Source organism: Hippichthys cyanospilos, chromosome 1 (assembly GCF_059441005.1).
Source record: "Hippichthys cyanospilos isolate Australia breed blue-spotted pipefish chromosome 1, RoL_Hcya_1.0, whole genome shotgun sequence".
NCBI lineage: Eukaryota > Metazoa > Chordata > Actinopteri > Syngnathiformes > Syngnathidae > Hippichthys > Hippichthys cyanospilos.
In genome coordinates, this window is record NC_142369.1 from 24,462,267 (window position 1) to 24,479,826 (window position 17,560).

Here is a 17,560-nt window from a genome sequence, read left to right on the forward strand (position 1 = left end):
CTAATAGTTGAGGGGTATTCTTGCTCCATCTGCTGCAAAATGGTCAAGGCCCCAATATTTGTTTTTTCATATAAAAGGCCATTGCTATCAAAGGGATTTAAAGGAACATTGTGTAGAATTTTCTTGAGTTATTCATTTTCAAAACCCACTATAAATTTGGATAACATGCAAATAAAAATGTTCTATTAAAACGGTTTATATAAATAAACATGGTTGGTCTAGTATTTGTTAATTACTATATTATGAGTCCGCCATGTTTTTTTTTTAGCTACGAAAGAAGGATAACTTTGCGAACTTATATATAATCACGTTTTGGATGTCAGTTTGCGTCTTGTGTGCAGCCGGATGAGTTTCTGGCTTGTATGCCAATTTCAAATTAACAACAAAAAAAGAAAAAGAGGGTAAGTATGCCAATCGCCAATAAAAGAAGACGTAGAATAAGAACTTGAGTGGGGGTGTGGATTCGGCTCCACGTAATTCACGACGGGGCATGATGATCAGTTTGGAGTTAAGATAACTACAGTTATTCTACACGTTTAAAGTCCCCCACCAAACACACACAAGGAAGAAAAAACTCCAGCGAAGACATGGAGATACAACAAGACCTTTATATTGTCCGTACTATGCAGCACTTGTGTAAATTGGCATCCGTCTGCGCCCTGCCCAACTTCAGCACCTATTTACTGGGTTTTACTCAGGTTCTCATTATCTCTCATTCTCATGGTGTCGGCCTGCAAAGTATGATCTCTGACACACCGTTGTGCGCGTGCTCTAAATTCTACACATTGTACCTTTAAGAACTGTAGGTAGCTGATCAATTTATTGTAATGCAGTTGCGAAACAGCACTGCGCGTCCAGACCTGGGAGCTTCTGTGATATTCCTTTGTATTCTTGTGGAAAGTCGCCCTTTAATTCTCTGGCACTGTAACACTTAGTTGCTTCTCTGTGCAGTCGAGTCTCTTTGAATCGGCGCAACGTGAGGACACTGTTGGAGGAGATTTGGCAGCTTTGGCGACATTTTTTTTTTGAGCGTCCGTACAGCAATTCTTTCCACGTGATGTTTGTTAGGAGCAAGTGGAGGGGAGACGGTATGATTTAGTGTAGTTCTCTCAGTCAAACAACAGATGGCACTGAGGCACAGTTGTTAAGTGGGAGTGTGGGAGTGCGCACGTGGGCGTGTGCAGAGTGGCTTGGAGTTAGTTCGCTTACCGATCACTTCAACAAGCAGCCAATGAAATCGGTGCATCGTTTGTTCTTTCCATTTTCGATCGGCCATTAAAAGATTAGAACGTGACTGACTATTTTGCTATTTGTCACACAATTTATATATGTATTTTTTAAATAAAATTCTACTGAATTGTTTGATTGGAAGTGTTGGGTTGATGTCTACTTTGGTAATTGGATATTATGCTTGGAATCAAACGCTAGAACGTTAACAAGTTAAAATTCCAAACAGCAAAACTGAAATTCTGATTAATTTTGCTGTCAGATGTCTGGCGCAGGCAAGGAAATATCGAACAAGTTTCAATTTCAGCTTTTAAACCAAAAATGGAATATAGCACAAGTCATAAAAAAAAAAGTCTGTGTATTTGTTTTGAATGATCAGACATTGTCACTGACAATAATGCTCTTACTGACAACTGTCGGACAAAAGAAGAATGAAGGGGCACAATGTGTAGGCATATAGTAAGCTGTGGTGAATGTTCGGAACATTTGGGGTGACATGGCTCAGTTACAGCGTGGCCATTTGCCCAACTGAGAGGTTATGGGTTCCATTCCCAACCACTGTGATCATGTTAAAGTGTCCTTGAGCAACAACACCCCCACTGCTGCATCTGATTCACTTAGCTAAATGAGTAGTCAGTGTAAAATATTTTGAGTGCCTATGGTATAAAAATACTATATAATTGAAAGATCTTTTACCATTATATCGTCTTCAGACACCATCAATTTGATAATTATTCTCAGTGACAAATTCCGGTTAAACAAAACAAATGTAACGCCATTTTTTGGCTTGTATCAAAGTAAAAATGGAAAGAAGCAATGATACACACAATCAAAGAGGTGAAGATGAGCCTCCTCATCTAGGGTGCAAGGGGGAGGACTGCAATCAGCTTTTCGGGGGTTCTCAACTCCATCGTGAGCTTGGTGCACGAGCAAGGTGGCGTGAATGATTGTATGGCTCTGTAATGAAGACGTGTGGCAGCTCCTTTTCTTAGCTGGCCTCCTCTATGAGTCGAGCCAGTGTGTCTCTGAGCTCAGTCAGCTCAAAGATCTTGCCGTCCAGCAGCTCCAGCAGCGTTCTCAGGCTCTTCCTGAAATTCTCCTGCTCCTCCTGAGTCTCCTCCAGCCGCTGCTCGGCCCCCGCCAGCTGCTGCTCCAGGACCCGGCTGCGGAGCTCCGTTTCCTTTTGAGGGAGAAGCCAGAGGCATGGTTGTCGCCGGCGCATCATGATGAGCATCAATAAGTCAGAGGGTCCAGGGCTCACCTCAAGTTTCTGAGCGAGGGTGTCTTTCTGCTCCATGAGGTCATTCATGTTTTCCAATTCTTCTTTTAGCTTCTCCATTTCCTGGAAAAGGATCAGATAGTTTCAAGCGGTGTCGAGCAAGCACAAAGTGCCGTTTTGAACACAAACTCACCTCTTCTTTGTCTCTAAGGGTTGCCTCTAGTTCTTCTATGGTTTGGTTGAGTTCTGTCTTTTGAGATTTGATGGCCGGGCTTTGGCTGCTCTGGCATTCCAGCTCTGTCACCTAAAAGGACAAATGAGGATTTAGGTCCACGGCCTTAATGAAATTGATCACAACTAGCTCCTCTTCATCTGAGCGCCAGAAGACGGCTTTACTTTCCTCTCCAAGCCTCTCAAGTTGAGCGCTTCATTTCGCACCAACGGTATTTGGCAGATAAAAAAGAAGGCATCACTTCACTACGCATGGAATGAAGCATTCCTGTGGCCCCCCCGCTTACTCGTTTGTGTAGTCTCTCGGCCTCCTCCTGGTAGGCAGCCAGTTGTTGTTTCCACTGTTTGACGTTGGCAGTGGACTCCAGCAGAGCTGCTGTTAGCTTGGCATTGTTCCCCTTTAGCGCCTCCAGCTCAGCTTCCCAATGTTTTGTCATCGCCGGGCTGCAGGACACAATCATGCGCCGTGATCACACACTGACTTTAATACACCGGACAGTGAACAGTAGGCGCTACAATTTAACATTGCATAGTCGCAGCTTGCAGGGGGTGTAATCTATCAGCCATGCATCAATCCACTTATCTATCCAACAATTTTCTGTCCTTCAATTGTCCATCTGTCGGCAGTTAATCCATCCACTCTTCATCAACCAGCTCGCCACGCACCCACGTACAAATCTTCAGACCAATCTATCTATCTCACATATCCACCACTCCATTAACAATCAGTCATCCGTACATCCTGCCACCAGTGATCCATACATCAACTTTATCTATGGAGACCTTTAATCATCCCTCACTTATTATTTCACACCTGTCCATCTATCATTTCATCATAAGTGTATCCATGCATTCTTCCTTCAATCGACTCACCATCCATTATTCAACCAGCCAGCCATCATCCATTTATCCACTCACCCTTCAACAAGTGCGTTATTAACATTCAAGGAAGCCATTCATTGCGTCACACATCCTTATACTTATCAATTATGCATTTACACAGCCACCTACAACCGCAATCACCACAACGAGGCATTCATCCATTCACCGACACATCTGTCAACATTCACTGCTCCATCCATCCTGACAAAGACTGCAGTGGACACCAAAACCGGAAGCCATCTAGTAGCTATTTGATAAATCGACTGTAATCTGAGATTAGAGCCCCAGACTGTCTGAGGCCTAATCTGATCCAGATCCATGAGAAGATGAGAAGTATGATCAGGGGGCAGAAAGTGAATGAATGTAAATGAGAGGGGCAAGTGTGAGAGGTAAAAAAATGTTTAAAATTCACAATTGTGGTTTGATAAAAATAATGAGCTCTCGTTGGAACTATATATATATTTGATATTTATATCATACGTATTGCCCGCCTTTCAAAAGGTACACTGCAAAAAAAGTTGCGTGAACTTGTTGATCCGTAGACACGGTTTTGCATTTTCAAGTCAGGTAAATGCCTATCTTTTGGTCCTCTGTTGGAATAGTTTCCATCATCCGCAAGCCTCGTGAGGATGAACGGACAAAATGATGGATGGATGAATGTTTCGTGGCCGACTGGCATTGAACGACGTCATGATGGGGGAGGTAGGCACACGTTAAGAGGCGCGACCTCTGCAAAAAAAAAAAAAAAAGCTGTTTCAATTTCGTTTTGAAATATTGGTACCATAAAACTCATATTTAATAGGAAATAAATTGCATATATTTAACTGTGTTACAATGTATCACTAACCCTAACCCTACTTCATGGGTGAAAACATGGTTATTTTAAAATAAACAAAACCCTCCTCATAAAGGTCAATCTTTTGAATGGCTCTTTTCAGCTAACAGTTTGTGAATGAACAGCTCCCTTTGAAAAACCAAAATCCCGAGTCCAAAAAATACGAGTTGTTTGTCGGTGAGCCATTTAACAAGGTCGATGGAGTGTTTGAAAAGGCCGGGCATGAGAATGCGGAACAACTTTGTTTATTTTCCGTTCTACCCATTCGTCATTACAAACGCACAAGCGTATATGCAGAATTCCACTCTTTCCAATGGCACCCAATCTGTGAGCAGTAAAGGAAAAAATCCCTGATGTAATTCACTCAACACTCCTACGGCGCCTTCACTTCTTACACAACAGCCGCCCCCTCTTGGAGTGCAAGCGTGTCTGTGTGTGACGCATAGGAGGGAGACGACACGCCATCCTACACATATGAACTGACAGACAGACACACACACACACACACACACACATGCTGTCACCACGACACGTCAATGTATAAACTCCACACAGGCGCTCGGAGAGCAGGAGAGCAGGAGAGACATCATGAAGTGAAGATGGATACAGACGAAGAAGGCAATGCTGAGCGATGGGGAAATAAGCGGCAAAAGATGGTGGTGATTGTCATTCAATGACTCCGATTGGCGGCTGGGTATTGGCTCTCTTGGATGGTAAGATAACCTTTGCCTTCAAACTCTTCAGCAACGTATTGAGCGTGTTTTGCATTTGGTATGTGACGTTACTTGCACTGATCTACTACTCTGTTGTATTGCATTTTTGTTCGTCTGAACCAACCATCATCAAAGTGCCGCAGCTGATGAAGTGTGCTCAAAAGTTTCAAAAGTTAAGATGTGTTTGCCTGTTACAGTTTTTGTGAACCATCACTTCACCTTTGTGGGTGGAAGTACTCTAGAATGCTTTGAATAGTCAATTTTGAGTCTTGATGTTTTGCATTCACCGAAGCTACACTGTATAAAGCATGATGTTGTTTCTCCTCCCAATAAATAGAAGTGTCCTCAAAGGATCAAGTCAGTACATGTGATTCCAGGGCTTTTTCTGCACGGCACGTGCCCTGACGTTGCAGCAACGTCAGGTTACTTCTTTCCCTTCACTGAGCACCTTCGAGAAGCAGTTGCCATGGCAGCAGCGGAGGAAGGCGCTCACGGCGCCGTGACGTTTGGCATACGCAACGCCCCCGTTCGCTCAAGACCACCGCCGAAAAAAACGAAATAAAACTCCTCGCAGCCCTCCAACACGTCAAGCGGCATAAAAGCTGTCTGTCATCCTCCGCTTGCTGCCTCTGCCCCTTGCACCCACACACAAGGGCCTACGCTTGCAAAAACCGACATCATCTGATGACACACACTTGGTTTAGCATACACAAGCACTAAAGGAGAGCCAGTTTAAGCAGTGAAGTTGAAAAAAAGTACAAAAGTAAAACCCTCCACATATGAAGTATGTCTCCTTTAGCTAGATAGCAGTTTAACGATAGGCAATGGTGAATCTAAATTAGCAGCAACATTTCTATGTATATTATATTTAATACAAAGCAATGATTTGATAACAAACCATGTAGAAATAAAATGTTCTTACAGTATAATCTTTATTGTGTTGTTTTACAGTTATTTCCTTAGTGAGTGTGTGTGTGTGTGTGTGTGTGTGTGTGTGTGTGTGTGTGTGTGTGTGTCCTTTTACTTCTCTGTAACCTGTTACTAACCCTGAACTCGGGACCCTGAACTGTGAGGCGGACGTGCAAACTAGTCTTCTACCAAGCTGGCCTTATTGGGTATTAATAAAATAAATATTCCAAAATATTTAAAAACTCCTTACATATTGAAACCTTTTCTCAATACAAAATCCTTCCAATAAATTTCTGTAATGCTAATGCTCAGGTGGCAAGTGAGCTAGTGGTCATCCCAGCTAACTTGAAAGGCAAAGTATATCCCAAACTAGCCACCAGCCAATTGCAGAGCACATATAGACAAACAACCATGCATACTCACATTCAAACTTACAAAGATTTTAGAGTCATCACTTAAACTAGTCTTAGAATTGCCCAGGTTAATGGAATGCTCAAGGTTAAGGGTGTCAACCTTGTTTTTGTTGTGGGCCACATGGTAATGCCTAACCCATACTGGGTTAAATTAAAAGACAATTATGGGTCGAAAAAGGGCTGGCCCAATATTTGGGTCAATTTGACAAAACTTTCTGGGTCCCCTGCCTACTGCCCGAAGTCAGGTGGAATCGGCACCAGCAAGCCTATGACCCTTATGAGGATAAACTTACTTGTCCAAAAGGACCCATTTGGGGGGTTATTTTGTGTAAAACAACCCCGAAAGTTGGGTCAAATTGACCCAATCATTGGGTCGGTCCTTTTGTGACCCATGATTAGGTTTTTTTTTTTTTTTTTTAATCTAACCCAACTGTTTTTAGAGTGTAGTTAAGGTGGCCCTCTGATGGCCGCTACTAATGTGAACCCACTTAAATGTTGGATCGCCATATATTAGTTTTGAAATCAGAAACCAGTCAACAATTGTTTGTTCAACTATTTTTCAGTTTATTTTAAAGAAGGGACTGGTAACAAAAGATGCTAGCATTATCACATATCTCAATGTTGTTAAAAGACAATTTGGAAGAAACATGAAGACGCATAGGATTTGCCTTTGCAGGCAATATGATTTGATGTTGCGGGACAGAACCGGCCCCTGCATTTTAAAATTGAACCCAGTGCTCTGAATTATGTAAATAGTCATCAATAGCTTTTAAAACACTTGCTATTTATTTTTGTTTTAACTGTGCATAACATTTGTTATACTTTCAACATTAAACATACATGTCTTCTTTCCATCAAAATAAATGAAAAATGTTTGACCATTTTGAATCAATCATAACTTGAGTGAATACAATTTTTAAAGTGGATTACAAAACACATCACACATTAATAGAGTAGTAAAAAACACTTGGAAGTGGTGGTCGAGCAACGAATATTTAATCTAAAACCTAAATCTATTGGAATTACGTTAAAAATTTGGGACATTGCTTGCAGACTATAAAATCACCTTTCACCTACAGGAGAATTGCACGAAATAAAATCAGCGTTACGTGGGTGAATCCTGAGTTTTAGATCAATGTCGAATATCGCAGTTATCCTCTTTGCATATGACTCTAAAATGAACAGACAGAGGTTTGCTTGTTATGTCCATGCTTGCAATGGCAAGTTCCACAGAGGAGCCTGGCTCCCACGCACACAGCATTAACAGACACACGCACACACATGCACACATACACACATGCCTCACTACAAGCCACCCTCACACACTGCACACAGTTTCTCTAGAGCCATAAAGAATTCATGATGGAACACTGGGAATTCTGAAGCCTCCATGCTTAAGATTTTAACCCAATTGGAAATATATGATTAAATCCCCACGGAAGACCTCCAACATGCACTTCCATTTGAAAACTAATGAATGATAATGCATTACACAATAAGATGTCTTTAATTCAGACAACTGAAGAAATTGGAATGATTGATACAAGATTACAGGACAGCAAATGATACATTCCTCAGGACAGCTCAATTTTAGGAGCTTGAATTTATTTTCATTTTGGGGTGTGTGTGAGAGAGAGAGAGAGAGAGCGAGAGAGAGAGAGAGAGAGAGAGAGAGGGAGAGAGAGAGCGAGCGAGAGAGAGAGAGAGACTCTGGACACCCTTTGTTCAGTCCATCTATTTCCACCACCCACTTCACAAATTATGTTGTGTAAGTCTTATAAACAAGTCATTTTTGACACAAAACTCGTGATTGTATCGCAATCAAATATTTGAGATCCAACCTGACAAAGTGCATATGGCTCAGATAAGTATTTTCACAATGAACATATTCTGCTGCTAAGAGGAACATCACTATAGTAGCATGCACTGTCAAATACACACATCATTAGATTGCAATTGTATGTAAAAATATTGCATTGAAGTTGGCTAACATACTATGGAATACAAGTTTATCAAACAAACATGTTTAAGTTTGACCAAAAAAAAAAAAAGATTCCTGAGAACCACTTTCGAGTTGCATTGATCCAGCATTGACAAGTTAAATCATTGCACCAAAATTATCACCAAGTTAGAGCATGCATATTTAAAAGATTCTATCCTGATTTTTTTTCAACTTGAATATTTATTGTATTGTGTACAGCAGTAGTCAGCCTTGTAATGACGGCCCTATCAGAAGGAGCAGACCCGACATGTCTTAAACTGCTCCCTAGAGGGGAAAGACATGAGAAAGGAGTGATGAATAGGAGGAGAGTACCAACACCATGCTGACATGGCACCAAAAAAACATTTGTTGGCTCCTAGTTGCAAAAAAATCCCAACAAACAACTACAACAACAAAAAAAAACAGAGTGCACATGTTGCGCTTTAAAGTGACAAGACAGGAAGTCGGGTGCCTGTGTCCGGTGCAACGCGGCGGACGCCAGCGTGGGCGACGTACCTATGAGCAAAAGCCAGCGCGTTTTGTGACGATTCCGGTCTGGAGTCCGAGTTGGGGGTGGTATCACAGATTTCGTCTGTGCCGTTGATGCTTTCCATGGGCGGAGTCACAGGGGTCAATGGTGACGAGAGCTCCCCAGCTGGAGACTCCTTCGGGCAAAAAACAAAGTTCATAGCTTCAGGCATTTTTTCGTCACTCTGCAAGTTGGTATCGGAGGAACGCAAATTGGACTTTTCTCTACCCTTCGTTCAGAAGCAAGGGCGGAAAAAGATCTGCTTAAAGTTTCAAGTTATGCTTGGAGGTAGAGGGTGGTGCGTGTTGGGGGCAGGGGTCGTCAGCGCACTAAATGACAAATAATATGTGAAAAAGTGCTGCTTCCTCATTTGAAAAGACTACGATCAGCTTTGCATTGTTAAGTAGAAGCTTCTTGCCTCGTTCAACCACCGCGCTCCTCCCGCGGTCGTCATGGTAACAAAAGCTATCCTCAGCATTGGTTACTCAGAAGAGTGGGCGGGTTGAGCTGATTCATCTTTGCTCAAGACAGGACCATCCCCTCAAAAAGGCCCAAACACTAGGGTGTACTTAATTTAAGTAGTCATTTTCAGCAGTAAAAATAAGAATATTTTTTCCTTTAATTATTTCAATAACTACCGTATTTTCCGTACTAGAAGGCGCACCGGATTATAAGGTGCACCCTCAATTAATGACATATTTTAAAACGTTTTCAATCACAATAAAGTAATACTCAGAGTAAGAACAATAATAACTCAAATAATAACTCTAAACTCTCAATAGCATCAACTCAATGTCAATTTGACCAACCTTGTTCAACTGTAAATACACAAAAGAAACATTCATTCATTCCCCATCTAAGGATCCCAATCTCAATATTGATCGATATATAAGGCGCAACTGATTATAAGGCGCACCATCAGCTTTTTTTGTTTTTTAAAAATAAGGCTTTTAGGTGCGCCTTATAGTGCGGAAAATACGGTACATTTGGAGCTGTGATCTTTAGGGTATAATCATAAAAGTGTTTCTCTGCTGGATTATTGAGACACTTGTGAAAATTGTGAACCAAAAATAATGTACTTTTCTAATACTGTAATTTTTTGTACTAGAATAAAACCAAAATGAAAACATTTCTCGCACATACCATAGAAACTGAACACACTAAATAAAATAAAAAATCACAAAACGTTAAAGCCATTCGGGTTTAATAGTGTTAACCTAAAAAGTTGGCGTGATTTCCGATAGTTTTCACCTTTTATTTTCACTTTTTTTTCCACTCTGGCTATCATTTCGATTTCACAGCCAGGTTCTAATTTCATCTTCCTAAAAAAAAGATCAAATCTGGAACTGTGCGCTGCTATTCAGCTCAGTTTAATTTTTAAACACTAAACAAAATAGTCCTTGGTAAAGAACACCCACTTGTTTCTTACGTTCCCATACTTTTGGTAAGCTGAAAAAGGGTATGGTTCAAATTAAGTGAAATCTTCTAAATTGTGTTATTAGTACCTGAAAACAAAAGTTGAACTTCACATCTTTTGCCTCATATTCTTCTTTTGAAGTTTTACCCAAATATTTGAAGTCTCACTGTTGGACTCAGTGCAGCAGTCCTTTTTGAAAGGGAGCGCATACACAATTCATGGTTACATTTCATCAAGGATTTGTGCAACAACAGAACAATCTAGAACAACAAACTCAATCTCCGGGGTCTTTTATTATAGGAGAAGGCAAAAAAATGGAGAGAACCTCATAAATGAATCATCTTTCCCATATACGTACTGTACATAAATAGTTCACTGGGGAAATGATGGAGGTGTGTTTGCGTGTGCTTGCTCGGCTGCCTCGAACACTGATGAACTCTTTATGAGCACTTGCACATGCTGATAGGTTGTTAAATAGCTCACTATAACGCTGGAAAAATTGGACGAGTGCAGCTTATCTTTATGTCCCATACAAGCGGAGACAAATCATTTAAATGTTCCACATACATGAAACAAAGCTATTAGGACTTACGGCTGGGTGCGCAGTGCACTAACACAATGGCCTCGCTTGTGCATTCCTAATGGACAAGAAGGAAGTCGCAGATAAGAGACAGATTATGTCTAATGTTACTCTTTCGCTTCCTATTCAAAGTGGCAAAGTCCTGTTGGGATTAGGTTTAATGGGAGAAGCATGTCAGACTCGGCTTTATTTTTCCCCTCCTCTTTTCCTCTTTTGTTTTTTGTTTTTTTATCAAGGAGTAAGTCTTTGCATCGAGGCTTTCTCACAAAAATCCAAATTTTTCACGGAGCGAGATCGCTTTACTTTCAGCGCTGGAATTTGACGGTGGTGCAATGATTGTCGGTCTCGAGCTTCCGCAATTAGGGCCTCTTAACAACATTTAAACTACAGTACATGTTCCTCCTACGAAGCACACTCATGTCCTCCCACAAACTTCTATTATGTAATATCCCATAGAAAAGCATCACATGCAGGCAGCTTGTCATCCGGTAGAGCTTTGTTTAGTTCAGTACATGAATATAAAGTTGCCCATTATACTGCGTTAAGAGCTAAACACTCCCAGGGGACAACAGTGTTAGGGAAGCACTCTAATAGACCAGTAACATCAAAATGGACGCAACGCACTTCATTAGAAGGAAGAGGAGGCGTTCATCTCTTCTGTTCCATTCTTACGGCTGAACCAGGAGGAGGGCTGCGCCATTATGGGAGTGGTCACAGCTGACTTTAATCATGGCCAATCAAAGCAGCTCCTTCCATTTCTTATAAATGCAGTGCACAGTCATGGACTGAAGTCTCAACATGGCACTTGGAGAGAAGCCACTCCACCTTCAATCGTTCATGCTTCCCTCCCCCCCTGCCAATATATGGGCCACTTTCTGCTGTGATTGAAACAGTGTAATACAGTAATTCAGATGGCTTGATGCCTGCTGCTCACGTTTGTCAAAGTAAGTACGCCGCATTGACTCGGCTGCCTGTCATGGGCATGTTAGGCATGGTCTGAGGTTCGTAAGGCCCAGTAAAATCTTAGGACGTGTAAGATTTATCCAGATGTGAACAAAAAAAATCCTTCATTTTAAATGATTCAAGATTCAAGAGTTTTTATTGTCATATGCATAGTAATACCACACAATGAAATTCTTATTGCGTTCACTTCCCCGAGCAGACTACATTCCATAATCAAGCAAATAATAAGGTAGGCAATAAAACCAACAACAACAGCACAAAACCCCAATAAATTTAATTAAAATGCACAAACATTTGTTCCATCACATAAACGTGGTAGTTTCTTTTTTTTTTTTGTATTTTTTTTTAGAAGTTCGTATTCAAATTACACATGTGGCAAAGTGACTAAGAGAGGCTGACGTGTTTCGTCGCCATCTTTCCGCCACAGGTACGTGCTGGAGAAGAAATATTTGCACATATCTAGCGGTAGGCTCGGGACGTGTGGTCTCTCTGAGACAACATAGCGAGCGTTTCAAAATCATTGCATTCTCTTAGTTCACCACTAAATATTGCTAAATTAACACATTGCCCTTTGAAGACAACTGCCGTTTTAGCCTTTCCTAACTGTTATGCCAAACTGATGATTAACACGTGCTGTCACAAGAACAAAATTGGCAAAGAGAGTAAAGGAAACCAGAACGAACAAATACCGCACCTGAACTCTTAAAGACGGTGGACGTCACAGGTGCAACTCTGTAGCCCAATGTACATGCAAAATAAACTCATTTTACAAATCCAGGAGATGCAGCGTCTAAGACGCTGTGATCAGACATTCTTGCAGTTCAAATTGTTGGTTAGTGCTCCTTAAGCCACAGACTGGTTGCCTAGCTACACATGGTCTGGTAACCATTTAACTCGGAGTGCTAATTGTTTGTTGATGTACGCGATGAATGAAAAAGAGGCGAAATCATTACCTAGGTTTAAACGTATAAAAATGACATTTAATTAGCATACTGTGCATATTCATGAGTTGTGTGATTTATTTTCTTTTTAACTTTCACGATTAAACCTTTCACTGTTTGGGTGCTTCACACATCATAATTTGTGTTAATGTCACTCGATACTTTTTGGACCGGAGAAATGTGATTGATATTATGAAGTAATCCATATTAAAATACTGTATAGAGTTTTGGTTAAATAGTTAAATTGAGGTAACGATGCTTGAAACTGCAGAAGAAACCACAGTTCAGAAGAAACTACAGGATCTCTTTCTAGTGACGCTTGCATAGGAAATACTTAAACAACTTAACACTAACCAAGGACATCAAACACACAACTAATTCATATTTTATAAGGTTGTCCTCTTAGGTTATCCTTTCTCCCTCAAGTGAGGTATGAATGGATTTACCCTAAAGATCCTTGTATGATCTGAAACAATTTGGGGGAGATGATGCTAAAGATTCTCAGACTACAGTTTGCCAAATTGGCAAACACACTCAGCAAGCTGCGCACAGATAAAATTCCAGCTGCGCCAGTGTTTGTGCCACGCTGCAGATGTGCAGACTATGAAAATAAAGCACTTCATGTTAACACTCAACAACATCTTGGTATTGGTATACTCTTTTGGGAATCTGATGATGAGATCCAATTCAAAAGTTGCGTCCAATAGTGTTCATTTACAAATAAATTCATAATGTCAAAGATCAGAGACAGGTGAAATATCATTATGAAATTACCCCGCATATTGTGAAATGTGTTTCTGATATTTTGTCCATCTGATGTTGCTAAATTAGGTAAACATGTACCTCTTACAAGGATCACCCTTGAAAAAAAAAGGCCATAAACCTATTGTTTAACTACCACTAATACCTCTCATAATTTTCTCTTCAACTGAAAATGGGGTTTGAATCCCACAAAATTGCTAGCGTATACATGTAAATGTAAATATGTCAATACTGTAGTAATGAGCAATAAACAGTATGTAAAATAATTCGTTCATAACTCATGCGTTAGAGATGTTTTGTGGTTCTTTTGAGTGTGTGCTGACAGAACATACCTGAGAGGGCGAAGTGGCCATTTCCATCTTCTCTTGACTTTTCTCCTTAGCAAGCCGTGCTGCTTCTTTATATTCCGCAAACTTCTCTGCAAACTGGACATGCACACATCCCGAGAAAAAGTACAGTCAAATTTAGACAAAACAAATGATGGCATGCACACAAATGCAGTAAAGTAAGGAAGGGATCAGTGCGAAATACAGTAGGTCATAAAGTCTGGGCTAAGATAGGTAGAAGCTGTTGTTGGCAATAATCTTGTGCAATTCAATTTACAAAGAAAGCCCTTGCTTTTAACACGTCCTCCGAAACATGAGATAACAAGGTCAACTGCTGACAGCCTTTCTGTCATATGACACACACAAACACAACAGAAAGCAGGTTGACATTGTTATCACGGAGGTTATGTTTCCATGTAGCTTTATAAACGGTTGTAGTATGGGCCGAAGAAAAACTAGGGATGAATATCCAGGGTCATTTTCAATTTTGTTAACGTTTGGAGACAGGACACCTTGGCTCGATTTCTCTCTGATAATGAATGAAAGAAGCATTTCAGACATACAGTAGGCAATACAGTATACTTTTGGAGTGGCATTTCATGTTGCATTCTCGTTTACTTTTCCTATCATCACAACTTGATCTACAGGCCCAATTTAGTTGAAGGCTGACAAATCCAAAAAACCTGTGTGGTGCTCAGCTGACAAAATTACCTTGCCGTATAAATATTAGCCACTGTGGCGTGCAACGTTAAAGCGGATATTTCAAAAGTTCAACTCTAAAAGTCGGGTGGAGGATTCTCTGGTTTAAAATCGTAACTGATACTTCTGCTGGAGGAGGTCTCAAAGCTGCCATCCGTAAAGAGGCAGCCAGTAACTCAATAGCATTCCACTTTGGTGCAACAGGATAGTTCTGGTCTCATTAAAGCAAATGCAATAGTCATTGGCAAACGATGTGACATAGCGGATGTATGAAGAGTGGAACGGCTCGAGTCCACCTCTATTATCTTTTCACAGCATTCATTTGAACATTTAGCAGCAAACGGCATAAATTAGGTTTCCACTCCATATACCGTGGGTTTTAGAGGAGCAAAATAAAGCACATTTTACATTCATATGCAGTTATAAATGAAAAGCACTGCTCTAGCCTAACGGGTCAAGCAGGAATCTTGAGATGCGCAAGTGGTGCAACAGGTGACAAAATGTATCCGATAAATTAGAATTTAGCTCATAAAGTTGAGGCTGTTCAGCTTTTTGTCTTAATCGGCACAGTGATTAACTTCTTTTTGCATGGCAGATAGGTCAGGTTAACACCAAATATTTCTTTAGAATATGTTCAATGCAGCTCCACTAGACCAATTGCGGATCTCTGATTGTTTGCGGATCATGAATTAAGCAGCATAATCAATCTATTTTTATCCATCTCAGGGGGTAGCCATTTTGTCACTTGTTGTCAACCATCAGTGATATCACAGAACCACGGGGCTCAGGTAATGACCAATCACGGCTAAATTTGCCAATGTCATATGACCAAAACTGAGAAAACTGGTTACCTGACTCCTGCTGTCAATTAAATATGCAGAGATTTTGCTGCTTAACTAAGAAAAATATTGTCTGACTATAAAAACATTGTACAGTTACCTCTTTGAATGCCAGCCATTAAAAAAATCCTGCCAACCAATTTCAAGCATTCGATAGACAACAGCTTCATTTTTTTTCTCTAAAACCTTTTCCAATTGCCATGAAAATAAACATGGTTGACGTCAATTGATGTCGATGGCAATCCTTTGTAGGGTTTGCATTGATGTTTTTTCAGGTCGCTCATAGTGAATAGATGGTAGATAATGGTGACATTTTAACCCTAACATATGATCTCTATTTCAAGTGTTCTATTTTTTTGGATTGAACTCATGAGTTGGAAATACAGCAAAGTTTTTTTTTAATTTTATCAATAAAGTGAGCATGGTCAAAGTAACGTGTCAAAACCTATGATTAGTGTTTGTGGTAATCCATCCATGAAGGCTGATCACTAATAGCAGCACCATGCACATAAAAATGGTCATTTACTGCTATTGTAAAGCACTTTATTTTGTATTATATTGAGATCGGGCTGCTTTTCTAGCTTAATGGTTCGTCACGTGACACACTCATTGTATTTGAAAATAACGCACTTGTCAGATACAGGGAGTATTATCAATTACTGCTTTACAGAGGAAGAAAGCCAAACATAAATACTATCTGCAGTAAATGTCTACCTTACATTAAAATTGAGGGCCTGGCAGCTGACCAAATCACATCAGCGTGTATAAAATCATGCTTACACATCTACCAGAGAACCATAGGTTATAAATAACTTACATGAAGGTAAAGGAATTTATGGGTATTATTAAGAGACCACCATAGTACCTCATATTAAAATCCAACATATAATGTGAAATGTGTGTGAGATGTGCGTGTCCACCGTAGCGGCTTTGGTTAAAAGCACGTTTATCTTTGCTTAGCTTGCCTGCCACAAAGGCTGAGGCCATGCTGTTGAGGTTGCTTATGGTACGAATGCGTGTGTGCGTGTGTGTGTCAGAGCTTAGGCACACTGCAAAGGAGAGAAACTCCCACCTACACAATTCACACACATCAGATCAGATACAATGCGCAACTTCCGTGAAGAAAACTCCTCATTAATATAAAGTGACAAGCAGGTTCATAAAGAAAAGCTATGGCAACTAGAATGAAATATCTATGGAAAATCCAGTGTATGTTTGTGGGTGTGTGAGAGAAAGAGGATGTGTATGTTTGGGGGGTGCTACCTTGGATAGATGATGTTCAGTGGAGAATCCAAGGCCGTAGACAGTGTTAGCTCGACTGTCCGCCCACTGGCCAAACTTCTGGGAGGTCTTTGTGAACGTCATGTTGGGACTGATGGTGCTGTTAATTATTGCCTGCAGCACAGAGGAAACCCACTTCATACATTTTAAATTAACTTACTACGGTGTGTTTAATGCATGCGTGTGCACATGTGGGTCAGATGGAGAAGCAGAGAAAGCCATTCTTTCCACCACAGATGACGACTCATTTCATTAGAAACACCTGCACAATATAAGTCAATCCAAGAGCAATATTGTAAATTTGGCCTTTAAAAAGACAAAGGCAATGCCATAGGGGTGCTAATTTCAAAAGTACATATTTTCACTACTGTGGTTAGGAATTACAGGAAAACGTATGGCTACCCTAAACAGCCGTTTGGCTGTGATAAATAGTATATTCAAAAATTTAATGAATAAATGAAGATATGAAGGTAAAGATAAATATTTAAAAAAAACAGTGAAACTGTCCTGATAAATGTCAATAGCTGTTATATTCCGAAAAGTCCAGTTTGCACGACAGGAGTCACATGTAGGAAATTCAACCATCGCGTCTTTGCTGAAAACAAAGATTTACGAGTGTGATGCAAAATGTTGCAGACAGCGGTGTCAAAGAACGCTGTAGCATTTTGCTTTACAAAGAGACTGAAAGATAAATCGCCACAAATATGAATGCGACGTTTCACTCCATTGCAAACGAATGGAATTCGACCGTCACGGATGTAGTGAATGTGACTGATGATTTTAACAATATCACTCGCAGGTACACAAATTAGC

General features: G+C 40.4%; 1 protein-coding gene and 1 long non-coding RNA gene across 4 annotated transcripts in view; one reads left to right on the forward strand and one right to left on the reverse strand.

Annotated features, from left to right (window-relative positions):
* Positions 1-588: 588 nt before the first annotated feature.
* homer1b (homer scaffold protein 1b) overlaps positions 589-17,560 on the reverse strand; it is a 28,371-nt gene continuing 11,399 nt past the window's right edge. For all 3 annotated transcript variants that reach the window (XM_088418310.1, XM_088418301.1, XM_088418292.1), the window contains 7 exons: positions 16,730-16,861; positions 13,935-14,027; positions 8,927-9,075; positions 2,965-3,121; positions 2,640-2,750; positions 2,489-2,569; positions 589-2,407 (listed from right to left, as the gene is read on the reverse strand). In XM_088418310.1, coding sequence (XP_088274436.1) covers positions 2,216-2,407; positions 2,489-2,569; positions 2,640-2,750; positions 2,965-3,121; positions 8,927-9,075; positions 13,935-14,027; positions 16,730-16,861 — 915 coding nt within the window. In that variant the 3' untranslated portion in view covers positions 589-2,215. The remainder of the gene's footprint in view (positions 2,408-2,488; positions 2,570-2,639; positions 2,751-2,964; positions 3,122-8,926; positions 9,076-13,934; positions 14,028-16,729; positions 16,862-17,560) is intronic.
* On the forward strand, positions 4,802-6,036 carry LOC148429775 (uncharacterized). Its single transcript, XR_015866002.1, has 2 exons — positions 4,802-5,107; positions 5,243-6,036. It is a non-coding gene; the product is annotated as an uncharacterized LOC148429775 (long non-coding RNA).